Here is a 26,381-nt window from a genome sequence, read left to right as displayed (position 1 = left end):
CTTGTCGTCTTTATCGCCATGGCCGGCTTACTTGGGCGTATTTCTGCATTCTACTCACACCACTATGAACGGCGTCCTATACTGACCCTCATGTGCACAAACGCACTCCTTGGAGGCATCTCGGACTGCATGGCACAGACGTTGACCGCTGTCCGCGAACGTGCCGTCAGGACTGGACATGCCAAGGACGACGCGCTCGCCATGGAGATTCACGAGGTGGATGAGAAGCTGCCTGGACCCAAGCATGGCTTGATTCCCGACTCGAAGCTGCTACCGCCGCCTTATGACTTTGCACGCACAGTCCGATTCATGTCATTCGGTACGTACACCTGCGCTTGTTCTTGTCATTCAGCGTCCTAATTTGGCGAGCACCTAGGGTTCTTCAATGCACCCATCCAATACTATTGGTTTACATTCCTTGATAGGAAGTTTCCACTGGGGTCTTCTCCTGTGGCGCCTTTGAAGCGTGTGGCAGCCGATCAGTTTGGCTTCGCGCCCTTCGGTTTGACCTGGTTTTTCAGCTACATGTCCCTGGCCGAGGGCAGGGATTTCAAACACCTGAAGAACAAGGTGAGCGAGGCATTGATACCCACCGTGAAGGCCAACTGGTTAGTATGGATACCGGTCCAGGCGGCGAATTTCTGGCTGGTGCCTTTGAAATTTCAGATCCCGTTTGTGAGCACGGTCGGTATTTTTTGGAATATGTAAGACATGCCCCTCGCGAACTGCGAGAACTGCAGTGCTAACGACTTTTCCAAGGTATCTTTCGCTTTCAAACGCTTCCTTGGAGACGGAAGACTAGAGTTGTCACATTACATACCCTATACAACATACCTGGTATCTTAGTAAGAAGGAAGTCGGTACCGTAGAATATCACTCTTACTTGTAAGCTTCCAATTGCAAGATCAGCTGGTGTGACCGTGGGGACACGCTGGGTGGTGTAAGGCTCAGGGCGCGTGCAGCGGGGTTCACTGACCGCCAGAAGGCAGCATACACCCCGAGCAACGCAGCATACACTCCCGATAGCACGAGACAATGGCAGCATGGGTAGAGCACAGCACTGCAGAAGGACGCGTCTACTACTACAACTCAGACACCAAACAGAGCGTGTGGGAGAAGCCGGACGAATTGAGGACACCCGCAGAAAGGGCACTTGACAAGCTGGACTGGAAGGAGTTCACTACTGCTGATGGTCGCAAGTACTGGAACAACAAACTCACAGGAAAGTCAGTATGGGACATGCCTCCTGAGTACAAGGAGGCTCTTGAAACAGTAGCGGAGCCAGACGATCAGACAGGGGCCCTAACTGTTGGCCTGGGAGAGAAGGATGACGATACTGAGGACGCAGATCGACAAATCGCGTTACGCGGCAGCATGATGGGAGTTAATCCGGTGGATGGTTCTGCGATTCCAATGTCTCAAAGATACATCCGCTCCGACCGCGACGTTCCCCAGTATTCCAGTTACGAAGACGCCGAAGCAGCCTTTTCGAGACTTTTACGCCAGTCTCGTGTTGCCGCAGATTGGTCTTGGGAAAAGACAATGCGCATTGTCATTCTTGAGCCTCACTACAGGGCTCTCAAGGACCCGAAAGAACGAAGGGATGCATTTAACAAGTATATCGCGGATCTACAGGCTGAACAGGAAGTGAAGGAGAAGGATCGTATGGCTAAGCTCCGAACTGATTTTCTTACTATGCTTCGCACTCACCCAGAGATCAAATCATATACTCGATGGACGACGGCTAGACCCATTTTAGAAGGAGAGACGGCATTCAAGGCTATGCCCAATGAGCACGAGGCCCAAAGGTTCTTCGATGAATACATCCAGGAAAAGAAGAGACGGGAAGTAGAAGAAGAACGTGACAGCCGCCGCGACGCATTGGACGCATTTACCAGATTGCTCCATTCACTCAGCCTGGAGCCGTACACGCGATGGTCGGAAGCTCAGGAGGCCCTCGAAGACTCAGACGCATTCAAAACCGATCCCAAGTTCAAGTGCCTCACGAAATTGGATTTGCTGTCGATTTTCGAGAGCCACATCAAAAGTCTTGAGCGTGCGTTCAACGATCAGCGTCAGCTTCAGAAAGCAACGAAATTCCGCAACGAGCGCAAGAACCGCGAAGCATTTGCATCGTGTTTAGATGCATTGCGCAGAGAAGGCAGAATCCAAGCAAACACGAAATGGATGGATGTGCACGAAATTATCAAACATGACGAGCGATATACCAACATGCTGGGTCAGTCAGGCTCAACGCCGCTTGATCTGTTCTGGGATGTTATCGACCAAATCGAGCGTGACATTCGCCAGAAGAAGGATATCGCACTGGACGTCCTTACCAGTCGCCGGTTCGAGCTCACCGAAAACACACCTGTAACGGATTTCATGGATGTGATGCAATCGGATCCTCGTACAGCGCAGTTTGACGTCGAAGTCCTCACGATCATTTTCAATCAGTTGCAGGAAAAGCTTCTTAGGCGTGCCGAGTCAAATCGACGTGGAGACGACCGTCGTCAACGGCGTCGCATGGATGACTTGCGGTCAGCAATGAAACATCTCAAGCCACCTGTTGGCGTCGACGATACTTGGGAAATGGTTCGCCCGCGCATTGAAGGTCTAGAGGAATACCGTGCCCTTGAATCTGAGGAGTTATGCAAGTCTGCATTTGAGAAGTACATTCGAAGGCTGAAAGAAAAGATGGAGGATGAGAGATCTCGTCGTGAAGGTACACCCGGCTCAAGGAGAGGGGGGGAGTCTCATCGTAGCAGCCATCGCGATCGAGAGCGTGACTTGAGGCGTTCGCTTGAACCCTATGACAGGGACAGAAGGCGGGATCGAAGCAGAACATACGACAGGGACGAAAGAGACAGAGACTATATGAGGGCATCGAGGTATCATGACGACAGGGAATCACGGAGGAGGAGCAGGGAGCCAAGCATCGGCCGTTCTGGAGAGGACGAAGCACGAAAGGTAAGTACGCGAATTGTTCTCTGCCTACTGATCGCTAATACACTATCGCAGCGTCCTAGAGTTACCTACGATATTGAGGTTCCCAAAGGTGATGTAACGGAGCAGGCTGTCTTACCCAAGTTGCGCGAAGAGGAATCAAGTGAGGAGGAAGGGGAAATCCATTAATCATATTCAGTCTCATATTACTGGCCCCTACCGATCGAGAAATAGGTTTCGCTCTTCAAATAGCCGTTCGGGTCGCTCCGTACTTCTGGAGTTAATAGCTCAACTTCGATCGCCCAATTGCCCCACATGTGTTCGCTAGTTCCGCTTACTGAAAACTCGTCATCAAATTGCGGTAACCTGACATTATCTCTGTACCAGGACACCTTCAGTTCTTCTCCTACTATACGATTACGGTCCTCACGGAATTTGCCGAAGTGCATGGTACGGAGGCTCACTGAAACCTCGTCTTTCGATGTCATGATCTTGACGCTCTCGATGAGGTCAACTCGAGACATTAAGCTTCGCCATAGCCCCTCTACGCAAGGTTTACAGAGGGTTGGTCTGGACATATTCCGCATTAAGCACCCTTCATTTGTTGGACGTATTGTCTTTTGCCCTCTCGAATCAAATGTAGGGAACGCACCGATATAGTCCGGCTCCCAAGTGAAGTCAGGTTCATTCCCGTATTGGAGAACTTCGATGTGGCACAACTGCTGTGGGCGACCGTTCTCCTTCGGTGTCGACTTAAACTCGATGACATGGAATCCCTGCCCCAAAGGCTTCGTTTCATCCAGCTGTACCCATTCGAGAAAACAGCGATCGTCATTTCCTGTTTCTACCCAATCGAGTTCACGTCCGTCCAGCAAGACTTGTAAACTTTGCTTGTCGGGCACTCCAGAAGCGCTAGCACGAATGAACCATCTCCCGAACGAACTGTCTGAATGGAAGACTTTGCGGTACGCCCCTGTTGTGAGATCATGCCATGCGTAGTCGTGGAGAGCCTGTTCACTCTTCTGCTCTTTGACTTCACCGGGGTGTAACCAATGTGCCCAAGGTATTCTCGTAATATTCAAAGCAGAGTTGACACCTTCATAGACCTCGCCACCGTCGTACTCCTCCCCAACCTCCACAAGATTGTGGCCAAGCTCATGACGGAGCACAATGGTACCCGACGTTTTCGAGCGTGTCGATATTGTGAACTCGCCCCCAAGTCCTCCGTAGAAGTCGTCGTTCGCAATTAAAGTCGGGTAGTCACAGGCAAACGGGCCAATGGCTTTACATGCCCTGCGAGCAACATGCATCTTTGAACAGTAAATGCCTCGCAACTCCGTGCCATCTCTGTACAAACCAAATGTTGTGTTTTTGGGCTTCCCACCTACTCCAATGCCACTTTCATTGCTTGCCGCATAAACTGCCCAAACATTCAGCAGTGGTAACACTGACTTGAATGTGTCCCCCACAAAGAGATCGTGCGCAAGCCGCTTCGCGTCATCCAAAAACTTCATCTTCTCCGACGCAATGTATCCGTCACCCATGATGACGATGTCGATGCGATTTTCTGGTGGACCGGAGTTGACAATTTCAAAAATCTCGAACGCATCAACAAGCCCATCATCTATAGCGTCGGTGACAGCTAAACCGATTTCTGACTCGACCAGAGGGGCCCCACACAATTCCACAGCCTTCGTTAAAGCTGCGCGGTGATCCCTGCCAAAGATCTCGACGTATTGTGATGTGCTTGTCGAATGCCCATGCCCATGTCGGTCTACTATCAGCGGCCGTTTCACGAGCACTACAGCTTCGTCCAACAGACCCTTGTGCAGTTGAGAGGGCCCAGAGGCAACAACGGCACAAGACTGTGATGCCGGCTCAAACTCCAAAGCGAGACGATAAGATGGCGGATTAATAGATGCATTTACTCGAGCCAGTAGGCCTACACAAAGCATCCATCGAAGGGCGCCAACGTACATTTTTCTGGAAAGCCGGAGTCGGGAAGTTGCATTTGGACTGCATCCATGTCCCCGCCCAGATGCCGTTCAAATGTTCCGTCCCGCTTACATGTACTGATCGATCCAGTGCCGCACAGCACAACATGAATTGCTAGTAATTTTGCAAGGAATTATCTTCACTCAATCGACAACGATATCCATATGTAACTGGTAAGCACTGATAATTTCCTTAGCTACTGGCTCTCGAACGGTCCGCCGAGAAGGTCGGTTTCTTCGTCTTCAAACGGATCGAGGCCCCAGTTTTCCTGAGGGTTCACATAGCGAACCTGTTTTCCGCGGCTGATATTGTTGATCTGATCAAATTCATCTTGAGAAAGGGAGATTTGCTCAAAGTTACTCTTGATGCGTTCTGCGTTCACACTCTTCGGAATGACAGATGTGCCGCGCTGCACCGACCAAGATAACAGGATCTGGGCAACAGTACAAGACTTCTTTTCCGCAATTGAAGTTAGAACGTGATCTTTCAGGAGGGGGGAGGATGTCGAGCCCAATGGGGCTACATGTGCAAACTCGTGCGTAAGCTAAGCTCTTCCATGATGGAGATAGGTCAAACTCACAGTATGCCGTCAAGTGCACTCCATTTTGCTCTGCAAAACGAAGCAAGTTATCTTGCGGGTTGTACGGATGAAGTTCGACCTGATTAACGACAGGCTTGATCGTCGCCTCGGACAAGAGCTTCCTTAAGCGCCGGATGTTGAAATTGCTGACACCGATATTCTTCACCAGCCCCTCTTTGACAAGGCTCTCCATTGCTTGCCACGTCTCTGCATGATTCTCTGTCAAATGCTCATCAATTAGAACTTTGCCGTTGCTGTCTTTCGGAACGTTGGCATGATCAGGCGTGCGAGCGAAGGCGATGGGCCAATGCATTAGGTAAAGATCGAGGTAGTCCACGTTCAAGTTCGACAATGTTTCTGTGATCGCTTTCCGCACATCTTTTGGCTGGTGAGAGGCATTCCAGAGTTTGGAAGTGATCCAAAGGTCTTGGCGATCAATTCCTGTACGACCGTATCAGTTCTAGCCGTATCATGTAACGAAATGCTGCCTGTGTGCACTACCTCCCTCCTTCAACCCAAGACCGACTTCCTTCTCGTTACCGTAGATCCAGGCACTGTAGACGGGTTAGGTTGTGGTATAATGTAAGATAACAATCCCAGCCTACCAGTCAATGTGTCGATAACCAGTCTGAAGTGCGGTTCTCACAGCAGCTTGAACTTCACCAGGCTTGCTCTTCCATGTGCCGAGGCCAACCGCAGGTATCTTTGCTCCTGAAGCAAGCTTGAAGGTGCGTCCAAATGACATGATCAGATAAGACGGATGGATCAGTTGCAATGGCCAACGAAATCGATATCAATGGACGTCGACGTTGAAGCTGACAGAGCCGGTCCCGTGACGTCAAGCATCAATATCCGGCAATGGCTGGAAGGCATACTCATTGCAACATTCTTATAAGCACTTCCAGGTTATCAAAATTGGTTGTACAGTCAGTTTCATACCAGCTCAGTTTAGAATGTATACAAGCTCCAACTCTAATTCTCTGACGTGAGTAGCTACACCAGCTGCTGCATTCAGCATACCAGCATCGTCGCAAGCTCCTCTTTTGCTTTCTCATCCTAATCCTTATCAAAATGTCGTGCATTAATCCATGCTTTACCTTTAAGGGTAGAGCCCGAAGGTCCTCTAAGAAGCAGGCGTCACCGCCAACTACGGAGGACCTCCTCGTCGCTTTTCCCTTTACCACGTACCTTCCACAACGGGCATCTTATGATTCGCAAGAAAGAGATGAGTTTGAGGAAGTTTCTGTCTACAATGTCGCTTCGGACCAGGTCTTCTTGTCCGCTCATACGGACGAACGTTCTCCTCTTGCCCCCCCTATCTGCGCATATACTTCCGGCAGTACGCTCAGTAACAACGATAGCACCTCGTCATTCTCCCTCCGTCTCAACATGGTTGGTGAAGCTTCCGCACTGTCCAACGTTACGTTGAACTCGCCCATGTCCGTGAGCGTTACGAGTCAATCAGCATCCGTCTACTCCTCCTTCAGCACCCTCCCAGGAACGTTAACTTCTGCAACTACTCCTGGCCAGGGCTCAGATTCTGCTTTGCTCTCCTCTTCTCAATCTGCGCGTACACTTGCTGTCGATAGTTGCAGCTCTGCCAACCATTCTCCGGTTACGACTGTTATCCACAATTTCAAGACGTTCCTCGCGAAGACGTTTCCCGACCAAGACCGCGGCATTCGCAACACGCCCCGTGCTGCGAGTGGTGCATCCATGAGAAGTATCCTAAGCTTCAGGACAATGAAAAGTGGCGCCGGGTCTGTGAGGAGTATGACGGATATCCGGACCAGGAGCATGTTGAGGGCACTAAAAGGAAAGATGGACAAACAGTGAAGGGACAGGGTCTTAAATGACAAGAAAATAGCGAGTGTGGAGAAGTCGGTAACAGGGTGCAGGCATCGTGAATGGGTGAACTATTACTTTACTTTCTTTCTTTTGTTGTTTGAAGGGCAGCCGCCGGCTTATGAAAGACGTGGATTAATACAGTGTATGCAACTGAGGCTCTTGCAGGCACTCCTCAAAGACGAACAGGAAACACCTCATTTGCATCTAACGTATTGCGCTCGCCAAAACCACGACAAGGTCCAGCCTTCTGTGGAATATGATCGTTCAAATTCAGCATGCGAGGAGAGCGCCAATCTCTTGAGCTCGTACGCACGGAAATCAGGCATTATTCTTGGGCGCGGGTGCCGGGTCACCTTCTGCTGTAACGTAAGCAGAAGTCAATCCACCGTCAACCAAAAACTCCTGCGCCGTCACATAGCTGCTTTCATCACTGGCCAGGAAGATAACAGCATGCGCCTGTTCAACCGCTTCTCCGAAACGACCCATAGGTAAGTGAATCGTTCGTCTAATTCTTTTCTCTTGGGTATCAAGGAACTCCTGGAGTAGAGGAGTGTTGAGAGGTCCGGGGCAAAGAGCATTGATTCGAATACCTTGCTTGGCGTGAACGATTCCAAGCTCACGAGTCATGGCAAGAACAGCTCCCTTGGAAGCGGTGTAAGCAAGTTGAGGCGTAGCGGCACCAACAAGTGCAACCATGGAAGCAGTGTTGATGATAGAACCACCCTTGCCCGACCTGAGCATAGCCTCGATGGCGTACTTGCAGCCCCACCATACACCCTTGACGTTTATGGAGTGTGTCAAATCCCAAATCTTCTCTTCCGTATTCAACGCATTGTCATCTTCGGGATGCATGATACCGGCGTTATCTGTTGTACTGTTAAAATTCGACGTACAGGTTTGCCGAGCTCCGTACTTACTGAACATTACATTCAAAGGTCTTCCCCACTCAGACTCTGCCTTGTCGACCATCGCCTTCACCTGTGCTTCTTTTGAGACATCGCAAACAAAAGGAAGAACGCGGCCCTTTGCTTCCGGGTTCAACTCGAGTACACGAGCGGCAGCTTTCTGGACGGCAGTCTCGCTGATGTCAGACATGACAACGAAAGCGCCCTCTCGGGCCATAAGGATGGAGGTCTCGATGCCGATGCCTCCAGCAGCGCCAGTTACGATGCAAACCTTGTCTTGGAGTCGTCCGACCATTGCTGCTTGTGTGTTTTGTTCTGGTCTGGTATTGAAGTGCAATGGGTCGCGGTTCCGAGAGCGCGTCGACGTCGGCCGTATCGTGCATGTAAGGTGAAGTCATCATGGGAGAGAAAAACCAAGTCATTCACAGGAAAAGGGACATTGCACTGAAGCAAGGCATTCATTTATATATCGGTGCGACATGTGGGTATCCTAGGCCATACTAGCTCAGCTCCATCGCCGGGTGTTCAACCAGTGTATCATGCAGAACCAATCATCACTTCGCCCGCCTTTCGAACATCAACGCATACGTGCCTCCAACTCGGTATGGAAGTCAATGGTTGCCATGTCGCGGCCTAATGGCTTACAGTCAGCCCTGTACGAGATTCAGCGCGTGTTCACCGAACTCACCGTCAAACACATCTTCAACATCCAATGTAGTATCCTTCCCTCTTAGAATATCCAAGTGGAGATTACCAGGTCCGCCCAAGGTTGTTGGGCGGAAATCGTCGGCACCGCATAGCTTCAGTTCCATTTGTCTCCTCACTGGCTCGGCAACACCGTATAGCCGCTTCAAGGTCTCCATGCGGAGCTCTTCTTGTGTAGCCTCCCAATTCTGCAAACGCGCCTCCAATGGATGACGAGAATTGACATCCGCTGCAAAAGACTTGTTTCCATGGCGTAGAGTGTCGTGTACACCGGCGACAGAGGTGGATGCGGTCTGGGTAATGGAAATGGAGGAGGGCTGAGCCTTGCCAGGGGTGATACGGAGCGACTAAGTATTTGTAAGCTGCGAAGATCCGGTCATGAGTGCTTGTTACGTACCATGGGTGAATGAAACCGTATTGGAACTGTCGTTGGTGTTGGGTGGATGAATGCTGGATGAATGCTTCAACTGCTGCTTGACCTCGACCTCTCGCGAAACGTCACCTGCATCAAGCTGCAGCTGCAGCTGTGTGTATGTGTATTGATTAACCTTTAATCGAACGTGAAATAAGAAAAACCGTATATTTATTGTGTCAAACCGGACACCCCGAAACCCATGGCCATGGCCATGGCCATTCCAAACCCATAAAACCGAAACCTATATCCCATGAACTGTCCCGAAAGAAAAAGAACTACCACCCACTCAGGATCAAACGCAGCCGGTGAGGCTCCACATGATGTAATTGTGCCTCCATGTTTCAACTCAATACACATTCACATGAGGACACAGCAGCCGCTGCCTTTCTTTTGCTCAACTTTTGCATCTGGGAAGCTGGAGCGTTAGCTCGGTTGAGGGGGGCCTCTGGAACATAATGGACTCACCCACGTCCTCCTCAGGGACAAGATCGGCCGGCCGAACTGTTAAGTGAACGACATTGGGATTTCCCTGCTGAATACGGCAGTCTAGGAGGCCAGAGTTTTAGTATTCATCATAACCTTGAGGCAGGCCGTGTACCTTTCAAAGTTAGATTGTCGGCCAAGAGTTTTCCAAGATGCAAAAGACGGATATTCCCAACTCCAACGGGTTTTTGGTCATCCCACTCTGCGGAACTTGCAATTAGGATGAGAAAGTGTAGATGGAGCATACGTAGCATACCAGAAGGCCAGTCTTCCATTAACCGCTGTTTCACAGAGCCGACCGTCACATCTTCAGAAGGAAAGCTCATAGCTCGCCTCTGCCCGTTCCCGAGCATAAATGTCATGGACAGCGAACTGAGGTCTTCAATCTTCTGCCCTGCGACATTTCCCACAGATATATGCTCGTCCAGCTCGGTCGCTGGCCCAGCAGAGCCCAATTCCAGTGATTCTAAGAGGTGAGCCGGCGGCGGAGGAGCTAACGTTCGCTCAAAACCGAGACGTTCGACGGAGATTGGCTCTGCGAGTGTGGTCGCAGTTCCTGGGGGAACCTCTACAACCATTGCAATTGGCAATTAGAGACGGGGTACTGGGCGTCTGGCTGTCTGTCCGTCTGTCTCTCTCAGAACTGTACATGTTACGCCGCTACAGCCTGTGTGGGGTACGCGCACCAGGGACAAGTGGAAACACAATTCATGTTGGGAACGGGGACGGGAGCATGTTGAAGTTATGGATATTTTATTGTGGTATCAATTACATCTGCTGCTGCTTGTAGCATACTACTCACTCTGGAATAACAATCGAGCCAGTACTACCATGCCTACACCATCTCGAGATAGCGTTTCAACTCCCTGAACGGATCAAGTCAGTTTCTCGTCGTTGACAGATATAGGCTAAGGGACAGCAACATACCAGTCAGTCACTGCTTCGTCAAACACCTTGCATTCGTGCTCTCTGGTCAAGGCGTAATGGTCCACGAACTCATCACCAAGGACCTCCCGCGCAATGCTCTCCTTCCTCTTGAACAGCTCCGTAGCCGTGCGAAGATTCTTGGCCAAGCGGGCTCCCAGAAACTCCCTAGAGGATTTCTCATCCAAGGGCGGGATGTTGAGCTCGAGCTTCTTCTCAATACCTAAAATGTGAATTAGCAATATTTTGCGACGCAATGGTGCGGACACTCACCTCGGAGACCCAGGGCCAGAATGGTGGCGAGGGCATAATGAGGATGCATATCTGCTCCCGGAACACGGAACTCAATCCTCGTGGCTTTCGGGGAAGCAGTTGGAGGGCCAATCAAACGGACACTTGCAACGCGATTCTCGAAGCCCCATGATTGAGTAACTGGGGCCCAGACGCCTTCGACAAGCCTCTTGTACGAGTTGATCGTAGGACAGAACATGGGCATCACATCGGGTAAGCCCTCAACAACACCTGCCAAAAAGTGGCGGCCAACGTCACTCAAGTGCCTAATGTCAGCATACGGCGCATTCGGATCTTCTTCATCCCTCGTGAAAGCATTCTTGCCCGTCTTCATGTCCACCAAAGACACATGCGTATGTCCGCTGGTCCCCGGCTGGTTCGCATACGGCTTGGCCATAAACGACGGTGTGATGCCATATTGAACACCAATGTTCTTGCAAGCAAGCTTGAATAACGTAGCACGATCAGCGATTTCTGAAGCGGTAGTATATGCCAAGGCAGCTTCATATACTCCCGGTCCGGTCTCTGTATGTAGCCCTTCAAGGTCACAGCGGAGCTCCTCGCATTGATCGAAGATCTTATAAAAATACTCCTGGTTCAGCGATGGACGAGTGATGGAATACCCAAACATTCCAGGTGTCACTATAGAGAAACATTTAGCATCTCTCAGTACGAGTGGACAGGAGTAACATACGAGCCTGAAGATCCACGCCCTTCTTTTCAGCGAGCGAATGGGCCGTCTCCTTAAACTGAAAGAATTCATACTCGATGCCGCTCATCGGTTCGTAACCAAGATCTCTAAACTTATCCACAACGCTCCTCAAAAGAGTACGCGGGCAGACGGACAGGGGCTTGCCATCAGCTCCGTTGAAAGAAACTAAGAAAAACGGGATGTTTCCTTCCCACGGAATCCTACGGAAAGAGCTTAAATCAATCACGGCTTCGATGTCTGCAAAACCGTTTCCGGCATGAGAAAAAGCAGAATCGCGGTAATAGTTTGCGTCCACGATATCCCAGCCGAAGATTACGGAGCTGAATTCACAGGTCAGTATCACTGCTACGATCCTAACTGCACATGGTCGTCACATACCAAAAGCCGAAGCCTGTTTTTGCCGCAGACAGAAACTTCTCCTTTGACATGACCTTGCCGCGCAACACACCGTCAGCATCAATCCCCGCGACTTTGATCCGTCTATCATTGGCGAGCTACAGCACACGGTGTATTAGCACGGCAAGTTCAAGATCGGAATGGATATCGAACCTGAGCATCAAGCTCCTCGAGATTAGTTGGGGCTTTGAAGTCTGCCATGGTGACTGTCGATTGGGTTGAGTGGAGTGCTTGATCCCTTGCTGGAGCTGGAGCTGATTGTAGGATGTACGTAGAGGGCGCGAGTCGCACCGCCCAATTGCGTCTGAATTGATAGGGGATAAGAACTCCGAAATTACAACATCGACATTGAACAACTGAAATGTCCGCCTTCATCGATGCATCTTTGATAGACGCAGCAGCTCCAGTTCGATCCCCCGTTCAGACAAGACAGGCTGCGCGGTTTATCGACGGCAAGCACACTGAATGCCTTGTTTATGGCTTCGCCGATAGAATTATGGTGCTCGTGACAGATTCTGGCAAAATTGGACAGATGGTGAGCCGCGCGTTACTTCCGCATTGTTTGTTCTGCCTCATTGACGCGAGGTGTAGTTGTCGGTGTCGTTGGAAACATCCTCGCTGGTCCCACCACCGCCGTTAGGTGCTGAACATTTGGACTTGCTTCCACCATCACACATCACTCCAAAGTACATGCTAGGTGCCTCAAATACACCTCGAGGCGAGCTCGGACAGCTTTACGCTGTGCATATCGCATCACTGGTGGCATCGCAGAACCCGGATGAGGCACGAACAGTCATAGTAGGGTTAGCATTGTCGACCAACGTAAGAGGGTATGATTACGAGGATACGGAGATCATGGGTGCGAAGGAGAGATCAAGATTTTTGGATGTACTGGAGCTGGTCGCGAAATGCAAAGTATGGTAGTAATACACTCATTATTATATCGTAGTCAAACACAATCTACTCTCACCGCTCAAACGGCAATCTTACAGAAAGACCGCTTTGCGTGCTTATTTTTGGGACAAAGCGTCAACACCGGGCAAAACCTTACCCTCCAACAACTCCAAGGAAGCACCTCCACCAGTGGAAACGTGGGAGAGCTTGTCCTCGACACCGAACTTGACGGCGACGGTAGCGGTGTCACCACCACCAATGATGACGTTGGCACCGTTCTGGCAAGCAGCGATGGCAGCGTCGAGAGTACCCTTGGTACCCTTGGCGAAGGCGTCGAACTCGAAGACACCACAAGGTCCGTTCCAGAGGATGGTCTTGGCCTTGTTGATGGTCTCGGTGAAGAGCTTGACGGACTCGGATCCACAGTCAAGACCCTCCCAGTTGTCGGGGATACCCTCCTTGTCCGTAACCTGCTTGGTGTTGGCAGTAGGAGAGAAGTCGTCGGCGATGGTCCAGTCGACGGGGAGGACAATCTCGACGTTGTTGGCCTTGGCCTTCTCAACCAAGTTCTGGACGTTCTCGGCACCAGCCTTGTCGAAAAGGGAGTTACCAATGGTCATACCCTCAAGGACCTTCTTGAAGGTGAAAGCCATACCACCACAGATGATGAGCTTGTTGACCTTGGTGAGGAGGTTGTCGATGAGCTGGATCTTGTCGGAGACCTTGGCACCACCGAGGATGGCAAGGAAAGGACGGTCAGGGGACTCGAGGACCTTGGCGAAGTACTGGAGCTCCTTGGCCATCAAGAAACCAGAGGCACGCTGGGGAAGGTCGACACCAACCATGGAAGAGTGGCCACGGTGAGCAGTACCGAAAGCGTCGTTGACGTAGATGTCACCCAAGGAGGTCAAGGACTTCCTGAACTTCTCGACATCGGCCTTGTCAGCCTTGACCTTCTCGCCGTTCCTCTTGGCGGAACCCTCCTCCTCGATGTGGTAACGCAAGTTCTCCAAAAGGATGACCTGACCATCCTTGGCCTCAGCGCAAGCCTTCTCAACCTCGGAACCGACACAGTCGCTGAGGAAGGTAACCTGCTTGGAAAGAAGCTTCTCGAGCTCATCGGCGACAACCTTGAGGGAGTACTTCTCGACACGTTCACCCTCAGGGCGACCCATGTGGGACATCAAGACAACAGCCTTAGCACCTGATGATAACGGTTAGCGACAGACGTGATGGCTCGGCGAATATGTACTCACCCTTCTCCAAGGCATACTTGATGGTGGGCAAAGCACCGACAATGCGCTGGTTGTTGGTGATCTAAGGAGGGCTTATCAGCTCTATCGTTGAGTAATCAACTGCCGCGGTGGATCGTACCTCGCCGGTCTTCTTGTCCAAGGGGACGTTGAAGTCACAACGGATCAAGACGCGCTTGTCCTTGAGCTCAACGTCGGTGATAGCAAGCTTGTTAGAGAGGGAAGTCATCTTTGGCAATTGAGATATTTCGAGGATCGTAGAGGAGCGGTTGCTGGTGCTGGACTTTCTGCGCGCAGTGAGTGTCGTGTGTGGCAGTGTACTGTGGTGCAGCTTGGGGTGCAAGATTGTACGGATACGATTGGTGCACACATGAACCTTATCGTAGGCTCTTGGGTTCTTTATTCTCGCCTTATACACGTTATGCCATGCCTGTGATCATTCCCGTTCCCTTGTGGTATAATAGCCCGCTTGCTGTTGCTGGATGCTGTCTCCGTGCGCCCGCCTATCCTCACAGCTCGAGCCCCGCACATCCTCCCTTCCGTCGGCCTGTTCTTCCCTTCTCGTTCTCACAGGTGTCCTGCAACATCACCTCCACTGCCGTACGAGTAATCTTACTGTTGCATGGGCTGGGGCTGACCAGCCTGCTGCTTGACGTTCTCGAGCTCCGCCCTGTAGTGATCATGTTAACAAACAGGAGACTCGAAAGCGATGACGGAGTGTATAGTCGAGCGCAAGTACGCCTGCTGTCACGCAATGACGAGCCAAGTGGTCCACGCTGCACGTTGCACTCTGCACTCCTCGGGTCCACGTACTTTAATTGATTTGAGAAATCGTCCTCGACATCATCGTCATCCCAGTTGTCCTCCCACAGAGCAGTCTTGCCACCAGGAAGGTTCACTCCGGCTTCAGCATCCGTCCAGTCTAACGTACGAAACTGTCAGCTCGTGTGCCACGCATTCAATGCCGCCCACGTACCCTCGGCAGGAAAGTCTTCAAATTCGTCATCCTCCTCGAGGTGAGTCAAATGAGTCTTCTTATCATCCTCAGGCTTCTTCTCGGTCGTAGTTGACATTTTCCGTGATGTTGTTTGTCGTGACGTTTCCCTCGTACGTACGTGCGCACTTGCAGGCCGACGCACTGCACCAACAATGACATCGATCCGCAGCTTCAACACCACCAAACTTACAAACCCACCGGTTCTTCTTTTCCATCTACCAGGATGTTCAAGAAGCTATGGGGCTCGTCTGCCTCCACTCCCGCCTCCTCAACCAACTTGAAGCTCATGGAGTCCAGCGAGGAGGACAGAGAGGCCTTGAGACAGACCCTCGCCGGAATGGACGCTTTGATGGTACGCTGGCTACATCTTGTTTGCTGCAAAAAATAAGCTTACACAGCTTCTAGAATGATCAACTCGACGAAGCCGATAGATACATGAACATGGGCTCTTCGGTGTACCACATGCTCGGGAGAGCTGCTGTGCAGTTCCTCAAAGGAATTATTGGTGGTGAACAGGAAATATTGAAGGCAGCTGGAAGGAAAGTCCTTGAGGCCGAAGCCGCTGCTGATAAAGAGCAGAGGAAGGCTATCGCAGAGGGACGCCCCGCTGGCAAATATCCGCCTGGGACCGAGTTTTCCCTAGTTAGGGCGGATGCCCTCCTCATGAGCAGTTTGGTCGGCTTTACAACCGAGAGCATGGTGGAGAGTATGAAGGCTGCGTATGTTGCCAACCTCTTCAGTTCTCACGGTCCGTTCTAACACGCTGCGTAGGTTTAACATTCGTAAAGCATACGGGCTGTTTGCTAAGAACTACGAAATCATTACCGGTGGTCAACAGATAGCTGTACTTGGCGCTGCCGGTGTGGATGGGACGGCCATGTCGCCTGAGGAGGAGTCTGAAACGGTGAATGCGCTGACTGATGCAACACAAGAGTCACTTCATCTTCACCATCAACCCAGTAATATCAGCATCAAGACCGCTAGCAGTACAGGTAGCAAAAGGAGGAATACGAAAGCTTCTCCTGCAGTGGATGCCTCTTTCAGAGGAAAGGAGGGTGACGAACAAATGAACGGGCTCATCTACGCGGTATTTCCCGTCGCTTTTGTGGTTCTGATTTCCAAGACTAATTCGGCCCAATTTAGGGTACTCTGTCCGGTTTAGGCATCTTCATCTTGATCATTTCCCTTCTACCCACTTCTCTCAACAAGATCCTCTCGATTATCGGCTTCAGAGGAGATCGAAAGCAGGCACTTCAACTTCTTTGGGACAGTGCTCCCGTACCCAACGTATACGGCGCCATTGCTACATTGACGCTCCTCGAGTACTATAATGCCATTTCTAGTTGTGATATTGTCGACGATGAGCTTTTTGAAGAGAGAAGGAAGACACTGGAGATGCTGGCCCTCACAAAGGTTCGCTACCCGAAAAGTGGTATGTGGGGCTTACAGGAAACACGAGCAATGGCGCAGCAAGGAAAGCTGTACGAAGCCCTCGATCGTTTGGAGCAACCTATGACCTTTCAGATGAAGCAAGTTGAAGTGCTCTGGACATATGAGCACGCTCTCAACCTTCTATACGCCTTGCGCTTTGAGGAAGCTGCGCAGAAGATGCTGCATCTGTCGTCAATAAGTGAGTGGAGTCATGCCATCTACACCTTCTTCGCTGGTTGTTGTTACGTTGAGCTCTACCGGCAGGCGCTGCTTGATAACGACACGGAGGCCGCGGCGAGGTGCGCGAAAGAAGCTGATGCTTTACTGACCAAGGTCCCTGGACTTGTGGGGAAGAAAACATTCATGTCCAAGCCCATGCCGCTTGAAGTGTTTGTTCAGCGGAAGATCAAGCGATGGCAAGCACGCGTGGGATCCAAAGGTCAACTTGTAGATGGCGTAGGGGTCAGTCCCCTCATGGAGTTCGTGTGGATCAACAACGGATGGGTCCGTATGGCCAGCGATAAGCAGCTGTTGGAGAAATCACAGCGCATGATCAAATACAGGGACGCATCCAAATGGCAGATGGAGGATGATGCAGACGAGATGGTTGTGAGGGACATGCTAACCGCTGTCGTCATGCGCTACTCGGGCGATCTCCGGGGTGCTCGAGAGATTCTCGAACAGCGTGTTGTCCACACGGAAAAGGCTATTTTCTATACGAGCAAAGATAAAGACGAATACTGCATTCCTGGTGGATAGTGAGTTGTACGGTCAGCATTGGTCATGTCACTACTAACGTGTTGTGTTACAGTTACGAACTGGCCGTTTGTCTCTGGGAGGGGCAAAAGGAAGCCAAGGGTGCGGCCGCAGCAAGGCAATGGCTGATCAAGGCTCGGGATTATGGTCAAAACTACGATATTGCTAATCGCGTTGATGTGAGGTATGTACTGCTGACTGTTAAGGTGACGTGGGTACAAATGCTTACCATGTGCGAACAGGATTCAAGCAGGATTGAGCATCTTGAAGAAATATCCATAGTTAAATCACGATATAGAGGGAATATATTGGCAGGCATTTCTATGTACAGGAGTACTCTGCATTCGTAAGGAGAGTGCACGATATGAGAATGCAGTCCCCGTTACCGAGTGAGGTCAGCGTACTTCCCGTACTCGTCCGCTACACCGCGCACACATATTCAATTCCGAAGCCGTTATTTCCATATATCCGCAACAACTTCCACTGATTCATTCAATCCTACAACACGAGGATGATCAGATTCATCGACCATTCGTCCGCTATCGATTGTGTTCTCGGCTAGAATCTTGTCCCACGCTTCTTACGCAACTTCAGCACCATCAGTTCCGCCAGCCCAGGCATTAAACAACGATGTTCTTCCTTCCCTTGACCGACCGATTGGCATTGAAATTATGCCGCATGTGGGGGATCAATTAGTGGGTACTGAGAAAGACTCACGGGCTTGGAAAGAACGAACGAGGGATAAGCTTGACAACAACAAGATATTGTAGAAAGGCCAGAAAACCTAGTGGAGTTCATGAATGAATCCTACTGGAACAATTTCTATGGCATTAAGAAACATATGGGGAAGCACTGGGTTGTGCCGACCCGTATGTTCCAGAAGGACAAAGCACTGTATATGCCGAACCTAAAAGGACGAACGCCGAACACAAGTTCGGCAAAAGACGAGAGTACAGCGTCGGCTATCCTGAACCACGCTGTCACTCTTGTTTCCATCTTTTCTTCTCGGTCAGCTGAGGAACAGGCTGCGACGTTCTCCAATGCTTTCAGGGAACACTTGGCCTCTGTCGCAGGAAGTGAGTGGCCTGGCATGGTGAGCATCAACATCCAGGAAAACCCCTTAAAAGCAGCCCTTGTGTGGGCCTTTCTCCCGGGTATCACAAATTCGTACCTTCTGAGGAGCACGACAACTACTTCTTCCTTACTACCAGATTACCGAACATTCTGAGACACAGTATTGGATACTTTAACACATACGTTGGGTATACATAGTTGTTGGATGCTGAGGCCAGGATCAGATGGGCGGTATGTGGTGATGCTGAGGAGGTCGAGAAGAGTATAATGATCAAAGCAGAGTTTGGACAAGGCACCAAAGACTGTCGATGCAGGTGCGATGGAGGGTGCTAACACGGAGAAGGCTTCGGAGCTGCAGGCAAAGGTTGAGGATGTGAAGGGTTAATGAGGTGAAGAAGCCTAAGCAGGACGAAATCAATGTGCTTCAGTCCGAGGTGGATTCACTCGGTGAGCAATTGGCAAGGAAACTGGAACAACAGGCCAAAAAATTAGAATGACCGTTCTAGCGTCACTTCCTTGGGGGAATATCAAAAAAGACAAAACGCCGTAACCTAACGGATGCATAGCCATATCCCGTCTTGCGCTCACCGTAGCATGAACAACCCAAAAACACAGAAACTAATAAGCAGCGCGATGATCAGACTATCACGCTTCTTTCTGGTGTTGATCTTGGAGATGAGCGTATTCAATCCAGGTATCTGCATTGCTGTCTCCGTGATTCTGATTTGGATTCTTTTCAGTGCTGCCTTTTGCCGAGCGAATTCCTCTCTGGTCTCATATGCTTGCCTGTAAGCCCACCGTCAGTAACAGCCTCACTTGTAAATCATAGTTCACATACGCCAGAACGGAATCTGCCATCCTATGGGAATTATCAATCGTCCCTCTCTCCTGCAACATATAACCAGCTTCCGCGTCCGCCAAGCCCGTGGCATCTTTGTATTGCTTAATATCTCTTCGTACCGAGCTCAGTAAGTCGCTGTGATTTCGCGTTTGCTCGATGTTATCTTTGATGCGGCGGAACTCCTTGTTGTGTTCGGCGAGGATCTCACGGTTACGCTGGAGTTGGTGAACCTTGGTTGTTGAGTTGGCAGCGGTGTCCATGTCAAGCAGGCGAGACAGCGTGTTGATGACTTCCTGGCGCTGTGACAGCATTGTTAGCAAAAGACAAATGAGCTGGAAGATTCTTTTACCTCCTGAAGGATGGTTGTTAGCTTGGATTCCAGGGCTTCATCATCGGATGTCTGTCCAGACGACTGTGCCAAGGCAGAGTATTGCAGGAAGAAGGACTCTGTCTGTGACTCGAGAGAGCGTGCCTTGGAGCGCAGCGATGGCCAGGATGATGAAGAGGAAGCCATGTTCAACTGATTGCTATTGCAATTGGTGTTGATTGACGGGCCCGGGTGTATGCTGCGTGTATGCTGCGTGTATGCTGCTTGTATGCTGCTTGTATGCTGCTGTTGCAACACCCAGAACCCGGGGAAGGGTTGGCCCTGCATGGGATTGCAGCAGTCGCGGGAAATTCATCTCGGTGGGAACAGAACGCTCAGCTTCGAGCAAGATGGACTTTTGTGTTACGTGATAGACCTGCGGGCACCTTGTTGTCCGGCAAGGTCATGGCCATACAATGATCCCCCCCCACCCCCCCTCAAAACGTGTAACCGCGACACTTGGCCGACTTGCACTCACAAGACAACTTTGCCTTGTAGTTCTTCGGTCCTGCTACCGCACGCCTACCTCTGCCCCTCCTTCGCTGCGGAGCTGATCTACTCATCTCGTGGTGATGCGGTGAAGGCGAGTAATCGAACGTAAGTTCCTCATATGCCGGAATGTCCCGTATTGCAAAGAACGCAATGTGATACAGCCTTTGGTCCATCTGTACCAACACTACCCTGACCTGAAGATTCGGATCACAAGAGTGATTAATAAACCGCGTCGGATCACCACAACATTGTGCATCGACAGTATAACACTCTTGCCCGCTCTCCTCCAACTCGGACTCGAAAAAGTCGAGCTCGAACAGGTACGTTGCACCGTTGTTTTCGTAAATCGGTTCACGTCGTTTTGCTTCGCCGTTGGTAATGACTTCTCCGGTGTATGTGCTTAAAAATGTCCCTGCTTTGATGTTTTGCGGGCATCGGAGGCCGAAGCCCTTGTCCGGTGTTTTGAAGATTTCAAGTGGTAGTTGGCGGCCGCGTTGAACTACGCGGTTTGGACAGGTTAATGCACATCCGCAATTTTCGTTGCACTCATATATCGGACAGTCAGTACTGGTCAGCAATCCATGCTTGTCATACGCAAACTCCGGTTCGGCCATCTCCTGTAGACAAGAACACTTAAGCGGATCGTCCAAATCACAATGCCCACCAAACACATTTCCCTCCTTAATCCCACACTCACAGCCGGCAGAGAATCCTGAATCCGGTTCCGTGATCCCAAGCGCAAATCGATACCGTTCGATAAACTCGAACTTTTCGACATTATCTGGTACAGCTGCGCTATCGTCGATCTCATTGACAAGGGAGACTCTGGGCTTAAGCAGTGCTAGCTTCGCCTCAAATGCCTGTTGCAGTTCACTCAAGGATGCTTTCTTGACCACCCGGGCGTGGCCAGGGGATGCGTCGGTCAGGGCGGTGACTAAACCGTGCGAGGTGGGGTAGGCCATTGTGGTAGTTGGTGGGATATCGTTCCGTCTCCTTGTTCGCGGTGAAGTTGAAGGACCACATTGTGAAGATGCCTCTGAGGCGACTGATCCGTCAGATATAGTGATTGTCGCAACACCTGCGGTTATACGCTCATTGGATCCGGCTGCGGGCGTGGGAACCGATGTCGGTGGTAGTTTTAGCCTTTGAGGAGGGCCGGAATTGCTGTTTTCAACCGACTTATGCAATGACGATACTGGGTCTGAGGTGAGATTGATGACTACCGGTGAATTCAAGCGAGTAGGAACTTTCCTCACTGCCTGTTGCCGGATATCTGACGACGGCGTCCGCGTCAGTGACCGATCGCCATTAGATGACACGGAAATAGACTCCGATATCTTGCGCTTCTTTGCTATCGGCGTCTGTGATTGGGCTCTCTTCTTCTTGTTGGCCCACGCCTTGAGTGCGTCTTTACAGCTCAGCAGATTGCTCCTCGGTTCCCATGAGTCTTGTCCAGGGCCATAACCCTTCCAGCGGATTTTGAACTCGGTCTCTTTCTTGCCAATAGTTCTCTCGTCGACGATTTCTTCCACCTACCCTTTTGTATTAGCATTCGTTCGGTCGCAACTGGACGAAGATGATCCCACCTCGTACTCGCTCTCCTCAGGATCGTTCACGGCTTTGTGCTGATTGCCCTTCGACGACATGGTCGGGTGTATGCTCTCCCTTCTCTTGCTCTTGGGACTGTATGCTCTCGCTTTCCTTGCATCTGGTTGCTTTGTTTTCCCCTTTGACGTACTTGGAGGTATCGCATGTACCCCCCTGCATGCTCTGGTTGTACGAGGGTCGCGTCGTATACTACCTAAGGTACGTGAACACCAGAAGAGCCGTAAGAGCATACAGCCCGACAGCAATTGCAATTGCAATTGAAGGATCACCATGTCGTCCGACGAGCCATTCTACCTGAGATACTAGTACGTGATCCGCTCGCTACATTCATGACCGGTGCTGATATGCGCTTGTTAGTTCTGGTCATACCGGTCGCTTCGGCCACGAGTTCTTAGGTGAGTCCCCGAGACGTCCAGCGTGTTACGATGCTTACAGCTTCTATAGAGTTCGACTTTCGAGCCGACGGTGTCGCACGATATGCCAACAACTCAAACTACCGCAACGACTCCCTCATCAGAAAGGAAATGTGTGTTTCTCAGGCTATGATTGCAGAGCTGAAACGTATCATCCAAGAGTCTGAAGTTCTGAAAGAAGATGACGCAAAATGGCCAAGAAAAAACAAGGATGGGCGTCAGGAGTTGGAGATCAGATTGGGCAACGAGCATATCAGTTTTGAGACGGCCAAGATTGGTAGTCTGGTGGATGTTACGGAGAGTGAGGACCCGGAGGGGTTGAGGGTGTTCTATTATCTTGTTCAGGATTTGAAGGCGTTGGTGTTTTCTCTCATTGCTCTGCATTTCAAGGTATGCTCCTGCCTCTCCTTCATGACAGCGGACAATGCTAACAATAGGCCTATGCAGATCAAGCCTATCAAGGCAGGATGAGTTGGAGAGGTGGAATTAAAAGAAAATATCTCTATGGTTATTGGAGTACGGTTGCTCTTGTGTTTCTGGAAGGAATGGCGGCTGAAGGGCTACAGTGTCGTTGACCGTACCTTGGCGAAGGAAGCCAAAATCAATATACCCAAGGTTTCAAACGCTCTTTTACCTCCATCATAATCCAGTATTCCAAAGCGACGCTGTCTACTCCCCGTGACGACTCTCGGCGGCATGCATGGGGGAGGGACCGTACGTCGAGACGTCGCGCGTTGCTGGCAACAACACGAGAAGCCTGAAAGAGTCGGGTGAATATACCCAGACCGGTCAATTGAAGAAACCCGAGGACAACTGAGACTAAGTTCCTCGAGAATCCACATCAAACCACCAGAGACTCTTTCACCTCGTTGATCCCCTTTCCGCCTGTCGCGTCACCGGTTCCAGGATGGCTACGTCTGTGCAGGACAGTTGCTATACCATCGTCCACCAGGACAATTCTGCTGATGCTCCTAGCTTGCAGGGTACGTCTCCAACCTAGAAACGAATCCGCAGTGTTGTTACTGATCCTTCGAACCACAGATATTCGCAATTCCCTCGAGAAAGGTTCCGACAATGTCAAAATCGAGACCATGCGCAGGATCCTGGCAATCATGCTCAACGGTGATCCAATGCCCAACCAGCTCCTCATGCACGTCATCCGCTTCGTCATGCCATCAAAGAACAAGGTGTTGAAGAAGCTGCTGCACTTCTACTGGGAAGCATGTACCAAGACACAAGCGGATGGAAAGACACTGCTACAGGAAATGGTCCTCGTGATCAACGCTATCCGTAACGACCTGCAACACCCCAACGAGTACATCCGTGGGGCGACACTTCGGTTCCTCACCAAGATCCAGCTTCCGGAACTCCTCGAGCCGCTTCTTCCTACGGCGCGTCAGTGTCTTGAGCACAGGCACTCGTATGTCCGGAAAAACGCCGTCTTTGCAATTTACAGTATCTACCTTCACTCGGAGAACCTCGTCCCTGATGCACCAGAGTTGATTGCGAACTTCTTGGCTGCTGAGGGTGATTCGAGCTGCAGGCGTAATGCTTTCCTTGCGCTCTGTGCGATCAGCCCTGAACGTGTGGTGCAATGGCTCGAGGAGAAGTTTGACAACATCACTGGAATGGAGACTAGCATGCAGATGGCCGTGATCGAGTTCATTCGCAAGGACTCCCTTACTAACGCCCAGAACCGTTCTCGTTACCTCAAGGTCATTCTCGATCTATTGGAGAGTCAGTCCAGCACGGTTGTATACGAGGCTGCTACTGCTTTGACCGCCTTGACCAACAACCCTGTCGCCATCAAGGCCGCCGCCAGCAAATTTATTGAGTTGGTCGTCAAAGAGTCCGACAACAACGTCAAGCTCATCGTCCTCGACCGGATCGACAACCTCCGCCGCAAGCACGAGCGTACCCTTGATGACCTCGTCATGGACGTCTTGCGCGTCCTCTCGAGCCCCGACATCGATGTCCGAAAGAAGGCCCTGGATATCGCATTGGAGATGGTGTCGAGCAGGAATGTGGAGGAGGTTATCCAGTTGTTGAAGAAAGAGTTGACCAAGACCATCGACGAGGCCTACGAAAAGAACAACGAGTATCGCCAACTTCTTATCCACACTATTCACCAGTGCGCCATTCGCTTCTCCGAAGTCGCGTCCAGTGTGGTTCATGTGCTCATGGAATGCATTGGCGAGTTCAACAGCGCTTCCGCTGTTGACGTTATTGCATTCGTCAAGGAGGTTGTCGAGAAGTTCCCTGCCCTCCGTTCGGCGATTATCGCTCAGCTTATGTCTACTCTGAGTGAGGTGCGTGCTAACAAGGTTTACCGGGGAGCATTGTGGATTGTCGGTGAGTACTGTACTTCAGAGACGGATGTTCGGGAAGCATGGCGGAGAATCAGAACGAGTTTGGGCGAGATCCCGATCTTGGCTTCGGAGCAGCGTCTTTTGGATGTTGCTGCCAACGAGGCTGAGGGTTTGAATGGAGATTCAGCAGAGGTCGCGGCGTCATCCCAATCATCAAGAAAGGTTTTGGCTGACGGTACATATGCTACTGAGGGTGCTATCACTAGCGACTCCGCCAAGAAGACAAGATTGGAGGCAGTTAAGAAGGCGCAGAAGCCACCATTGCGACAACTTATTCTCGATGGTGACTACTACCTCGCTTCGATCTTGTCTGCTACCTTGGTGAAGCTCGTCATGCGTTATTCCGAGATGTCATCGGACTCTGCTCGGGTAAATGCCCTGCGTGCGGAGGCTATGTTGATCATGACTTCCATTATCCGTGTCGGGCAATCTCAGTTCGTGAAGACTGCCATTGATGAGGATTCAATCGACCGTATCATCAACTGTGTCAAGTCCTTGGCTGAGTTTGAGGAGAACAAGGGTGTTGAAGATGTCTTCCTGAAGGACACCAGATCAGCATTCACTGTCATGCTGACGGCCGAGGAGAAGAAGCGCTCTGCTGCTTTCGCCCTCGAGAAGGAGAAGACTGCTGCACAGGCTGACGACCTTATTAACATCCGTCACTTGGCACGGAAGAACCATGTCGAGCCGGTCAACGAGTTGGAGCAGGACTTGTCCAAGGCTACTGGTGCTGAGTCTAAGCTTGAGGATGTTTCATCCAAGTTGGGTCGCGTTGTACAGCTTACTGGTTTTTCAGACCCTATCTACGCCGAGGCTTATGTCAAGGTTCACCAGTTCGATATCGTTCTTGATATCTTGTTGGTTAACCAAACTAGCGAGACTCTGCAGAATTTGTCCGTGGAGTTCGCTACGCTTGGTGACCTGAAGATTGTCGAGCGACCAACAACTCAGAACATCGGTCCGCATTCCTTCTACAGTGTTCAGGCTACTGTCAAGGTGTCTTCTACCGACACCGGAGTTATCTTCGGTAACATTGTCTACGATGGTCCTGCGGGAGCTGAGAGCAACATTGTTATCCTCAACCACATTCATGCCGATATCATGGATTACATTAAGCCATCACAGTGCACTGAGAGCCAGTTCCGCAGCATGTGGACCGAGTTTGAGTGGGAGAACAAAGTAAACCTTAACAGCAAGGGAGCTAACTTGCGCGAGTTCTTGGCACACCTGATGAAGAACACCAACATGGCTTGTCTCACGCCTGAGGCATCCCTTGAGGGAGATTGTGGCTTCTTGAGTGCCAACTTGTACGCACGAAGCCTTTTCGGTAAGCCATTCTCCAGTTGTAGCAATTGGCACAGTAAGCTAACATATGTACAGGTGAGGATGCTCTGGCAAACTTGAGTATTGAGCAGGACGGAGATGGACCGATCACTGGTCATGTCCGCATTCGCAGTAAAGGACAGGGAGTGGCCTTGTCGTTGGGTGACAGGATCGCAGCTGCTCAGCGGCTGAAGATCACGGCGCAGTAGAAAAGGGAGCAAATATGCACGAACCATCGAATCTACCTTAGGATAAGTTGAACTTAGATTTTTCATTCTGGACGTTTTCTGTTCCATAGTACTTCCCGGCACCGTTAGCTGCCAGTCGCCGTCCTAGCCGGGGAAACATCCGCGCCCCAACCGG

At 50.9% G+C, this 26,381-nt stretch overlaps 18 protein-coding genes across 18 annotated transcripts; 8 read left to right on the top strand and 10 right to left on the bottom strand.

The window, feature by feature from the left end:
* Window positions 1–18: 18 nt before the first annotated feature.
* On the top strand, window positions 19–708 carry SAICODRAFT_51807 (uncharacterized protein; the record flags this gene model as incomplete). Its single annotated transcript, XM_019169097.1, has 2 exons — window positions 19–319; window positions 377–708. 2 exons carry the CDS (start codon window positions 19–21, stop codon window positions 706–708), a joined length of 633 nt encoding a protein of 210 aa, XP_019027169.1.
* A 336-nt stretch (window positions 709–1,044) lies between these two features.
* On the top strand, window positions 1,045–2,703 carry SAICODRAFT_40008 (uncharacterized protein; the record flags this gene model as incomplete). Its single annotated transcript, XM_019168628.1, has 1 exon — window positions 1,045–2,703. A coding segment is annotated over one exon (1,659 nt), but the record flags the coding sequence as incomplete, so codon positions are not given.
* A 348-nt stretch (window positions 2,704–3,051) lies between these two features.
* SAICODRAFT_100589 (uncharacterized protein) lies at window positions 3,052–5,018 on the bottom strand. The gene has a single exon (XM_019165168.1). The coding sequence runs from the start codon at window positions 4,923–4,925 to the stop codon at window positions 3,153–3,155; it is 1,773 nt and encodes a 590-aa protein (XP_019027167.1). The 5' UTR covers window positions 4,926–5,018; the 3' UTR covers window positions 3,052–3,152.
* Window positions 5,019–5,137: 119 nt separating this feature from the next.
* SAICODRAFT_16103 (aldehyde reductase 1) lies at window positions 5,138–6,463 on the bottom strand (the record flags this gene model as incomplete). Its single annotated transcript, XM_019165609.1, has 4 exons — window positions 6,127–6,463; window positions 6,023–6,075; window positions 5,522–5,962; window positions 5,138–5,460 (listed from the first exon to the last, which is right to left on the bottom strand). The coding sequence occupies exons 1-4, from the start codon at window positions 6,264–6,266 to the stop codon at window positions 5,138–5,140; spliced, it is 957 nt and encodes a 318-aa protein (XP_019027166.1). The 5' UTR covers window positions 6,267–6,463.
* Window positions 6,464–6,592: 129 nt separating this feature from the next.
* SAICODRAFT_22479 (uncharacterized protein) lies at window positions 6,593–7,357 on the top strand (the record flags this gene model as incomplete). Its single annotated transcript, XM_019166584.1, has 1 exon — window positions 6,593–7,357. The coding sequence occupies one exon, from the start codon at window positions 6,593–6,595 to the stop codon at window positions 7,355–7,357; it is 765 nt and encodes a 254-aa protein (XP_019027165.1).
* A 113-nt stretch (window positions 7,358–7,470) lies between these two features.
* SAICODRAFT_28354 (3-oxoacyl-reductase) lies at window positions 7,471–8,606 on the bottom strand. Its single transcript, XM_019167130.1, has 2 exons — window positions 8,287–8,606; window positions 7,471–8,235 (listed from the first exon to the last, which is right to left on the bottom strand). Exons 1-2 carry the CDS (start codon window positions 8,567–8,569, stop codon window positions 7,688–7,690), a joined length of 831 nt encoding a protein of 276 aa, XP_019027164.1. The 5' UTR covers window positions 8,570–8,606; the 3' UTR covers window positions 7,471–7,687.
* Window positions 8,607–8,835: 229 nt separating this feature from the next.
* Window positions 8,836–9,433, bottom strand: SAICODRAFT_74295 (proteasome maturation factor UMP1). The gene is made up of 3 exons (XM_019170925.1): window positions 9,377–9,433; window positions 8,963–9,326; window positions 8,836–8,907 (listed from the first exon to the last, which is right to left on the bottom strand). Exons 1-3 carry the CDS (start codon window positions 9,377–9,379, stop codon window positions 8,852–8,854), a joined length of 423 nt encoding a protein of 140 aa, XP_019027163.1. The 5' UTR covers window positions 9,380–9,433; the 3' UTR covers window positions 8,836–8,851.
* Window positions 9,434–9,553: 120 nt separating this feature from the next.
* SAICODRAFT_28353 (uncharacterized protein) lies at window positions 9,554–10,508 on the bottom strand. The gene is made up of 4 exons (XM_019167129.1): window positions 10,134–10,508; window positions 9,993–10,079; window positions 9,860–9,940; window positions 9,554–9,801 (listed from the first exon to the last, which is right to left on the bottom strand). The coding sequence occupies exons 1-4, from the start codon at window positions 10,453–10,455 to the stop codon at window positions 9,752–9,754; spliced, it is 540 nt and encodes a 179-aa protein (XP_019027162.1). The 5' UTR covers window positions 10,456–10,508; the 3' UTR covers window positions 9,554–9,751.
* Window positions 10,509–10,612: 104 nt separating this feature from the next.
* SAICODRAFT_68449 (glutamine synthetase) lies at window positions 10,613–12,444 on the bottom strand. Its single transcript, XM_019170384.1, has 6 exons — window positions 12,354–12,444; window positions 12,183–12,298; window positions 11,787–12,124; window positions 11,075–11,734; window positions 10,805–11,024; window positions 10,613–10,743 (listed from the first exon to the last, which is right to left on the bottom strand). Exons 1-6 carry the CDS (start codon window positions 12,399–12,401, stop codon window positions 10,713–10,715), a joined length of 1,413 nt encoding a protein of 470 aa, XP_019027161.1. The 5' UTR covers window positions 12,402–12,444; the 3' UTR covers window positions 10,613–10,712.
* Window positions 12,445–12,554: 110 nt separating this feature from the next.
* On the top strand, window positions 12,555–13,500 carry SAICODRAFT_68448 (uncharacterized protein). The gene is made up of 2 exons (XM_019170383.1): window positions 12,555–12,735; window positions 12,792–13,500. Exons 1-2 carry the CDS (start codon window positions 12,562–12,564, stop codon window positions 13,122–13,124), a joined length of 507 nt encoding a protein of 168 aa, XP_019027160.1. The 5' UTR covers window positions 12,555–12,561; the 3' UTR covers window positions 13,125–13,500.
* SAICODRAFT_86565 (phosphoglycerate kinase) lies at window positions 12,941–14,614 on the bottom strand. The gene is made up of 3 exons (XM_019171443.1): window positions 14,469–14,614; window positions 14,351–14,411; window positions 12,941–14,298 (listed from the first exon to the last, which is right to left on the bottom strand). The coding sequence occupies exons 1-3, from the start codon at window positions 14,574–14,576 to the stop codon at window positions 13,211–13,213; spliced, it is 1,257 nt and encodes a 418-aa protein (XP_019027159.1). The 5' UTR covers window positions 14,577–14,614; the 3' UTR covers window positions 12,941–13,210.
* A 271-nt stretch (window positions 14,615–14,885) lies between these two features.
* Window positions 14,886–15,459, bottom strand: SAICODRAFT_28351 (uncharacterized protein). Its single transcript, XM_019167128.1, has 3 exons — window positions 15,324–15,459; window positions 15,161–15,269; window positions 14,886–15,017 (listed from the first exon to the last, which is right to left on the bottom strand). The coding sequence occupies exons 1-3, from the start codon at window positions 15,418–15,420 to the stop codon at window positions 14,960–14,962; spliced, it is 264 nt and encodes an 87-aa protein (XP_019027158.1). The 5' UTR covers window positions 15,421–15,459; the 3' UTR covers window positions 14,886–14,959.
* Window positions 15,460–15,567: 108 nt separating this feature from the next.
* Window positions 15,568–17,813, top strand: SAICODRAFT_22472 (uncharacterized protein; the record flags this gene model as incomplete). The annotated part of the gene is made up of 6 exons (XM_019166583.1): window positions 15,568–15,696; window positions 15,750–16,063; window positions 16,116–16,431; window positions 16,488–17,533; window positions 17,587–17,715; window positions 17,774–17,813. The coding sequence occupies 6 exons, from the start codon at window positions 15,568–15,570 to the stop codon at window positions 17,811–17,813; spliced, it is 1,974 nt and encodes a 657-aa protein (XP_019027157.1).
* A 144-nt stretch (window positions 17,814–17,957) lies between these two features.
* On the top strand, window positions 17,958–19,076 carry SAICODRAFT_16097 (uncharacterized protein). The gene is made up of 3 exons (XM_019165607.1): window positions 17,958–18,624; window positions 18,804–18,836; window positions 18,886–19,076. The coding sequence occupies exons 1-3, from the start codon at window positions 18,328–18,330 to the stop codon at window positions 18,988–18,990; spliced, it is 435 nt and encodes a 144-aa protein (XP_019027156.1). The 5' UTR covers window positions 17,958–18,327; the 3' UTR covers window positions 18,991–19,076.
* Window positions 19,077–19,189: 113 nt separating this feature from the next.
* SAICODRAFT_4257 (V-snare-domain-containing protein) lies at window positions 19,190–19,960 on the bottom strand (the record flags this gene model as incomplete). Its single annotated transcript, XM_019168704.1, has 3 exons — window positions 19,190–19,391; window positions 19,444–19,745; window positions 19,796–19,960. The coding sequence occupies 3 exons, from the start codon at window positions 19,958–19,960 to the stop codon at window positions 19,190–19,192; spliced, it is 669 nt and encodes a 222-aa protein (XP_019027155.1).
* A 290-nt stretch (window positions 19,961–20,250) lies between these two features.
* SAICODRAFT_22470 (SET domain-containing protein) lies at window positions 20,251–21,951 on the bottom strand (the record flags this gene model as incomplete). The annotated part of the gene is made up of 2 exons (XM_019166582.1): window positions 20,251–21,837; window positions 21,892–21,951. 2 exons carry the CDS (start codon window positions 21,949–21,951, stop codon window positions 20,251–20,253), a joined length of 1,647 nt encoding a protein of 548 aa, XP_019027154.1.
* Window positions 21,952–22,121: 170 nt separating this feature from the next.
* On the top strand, window positions 22,122–22,797 carry SAICODRAFT_16094 (Mago nashi domain protein; the record flags this gene model as incomplete). The annotated part of the gene is made up of 4 exons (XM_019165606.1): window positions 22,122–22,218; window positions 22,271–22,308; window positions 22,358–22,716; window positions 22,774–22,797. Exons 1-4 carry the CDS (start codon window positions 22,184–22,186, stop codon window positions 22,795–22,797), a joined length of 456 nt encoding a protein of 151 aa, XP_019027153.1. The 5' UTR covers window positions 22,122–22,183.
* A 284-nt stretch (window positions 22,798–23,081) lies between these two features.
* Window positions 23,082–26,237, top strand: SAICODRAFT_74276 (Coatomer, beta subunit). Its single transcript, XM_019170924.1, has 3 exons — window positions 23,082–23,309; window positions 23,368–26,022; window positions 26,076–26,237. Exons 1-3 carry the CDS (start codon window positions 23,234–23,236, stop codon window positions 26,225–26,227), a joined length of 2,883 nt encoding a protein of 960 aa, XP_019027152.1. The 5' UTR covers window positions 23,082–23,233; the 3' UTR covers window positions 26,228–26,237.
* Window positions 26,238–26,381: the final 144 nt, after the last annotated feature.

Source organism: Saitoella complicata (assembly GCF_001661265.1).
Source record: "Saitoella complicata NRRL Y-17804 unplaced genomic scaffold SAICOscaffold_1, whole genome shotgun sequence".
NCBI classification, from domain to species: Eukaryota; Fungi; Ascomycota; class Saitoellomycetes; order Saitoellales; family Saitoellaceae; genus Saitoella; species Saitoella complicata.
Note: the sequence above shows the minus strand (reverse complement) of the source record. Positions and strands in the feature narration are given on the sequence as shown.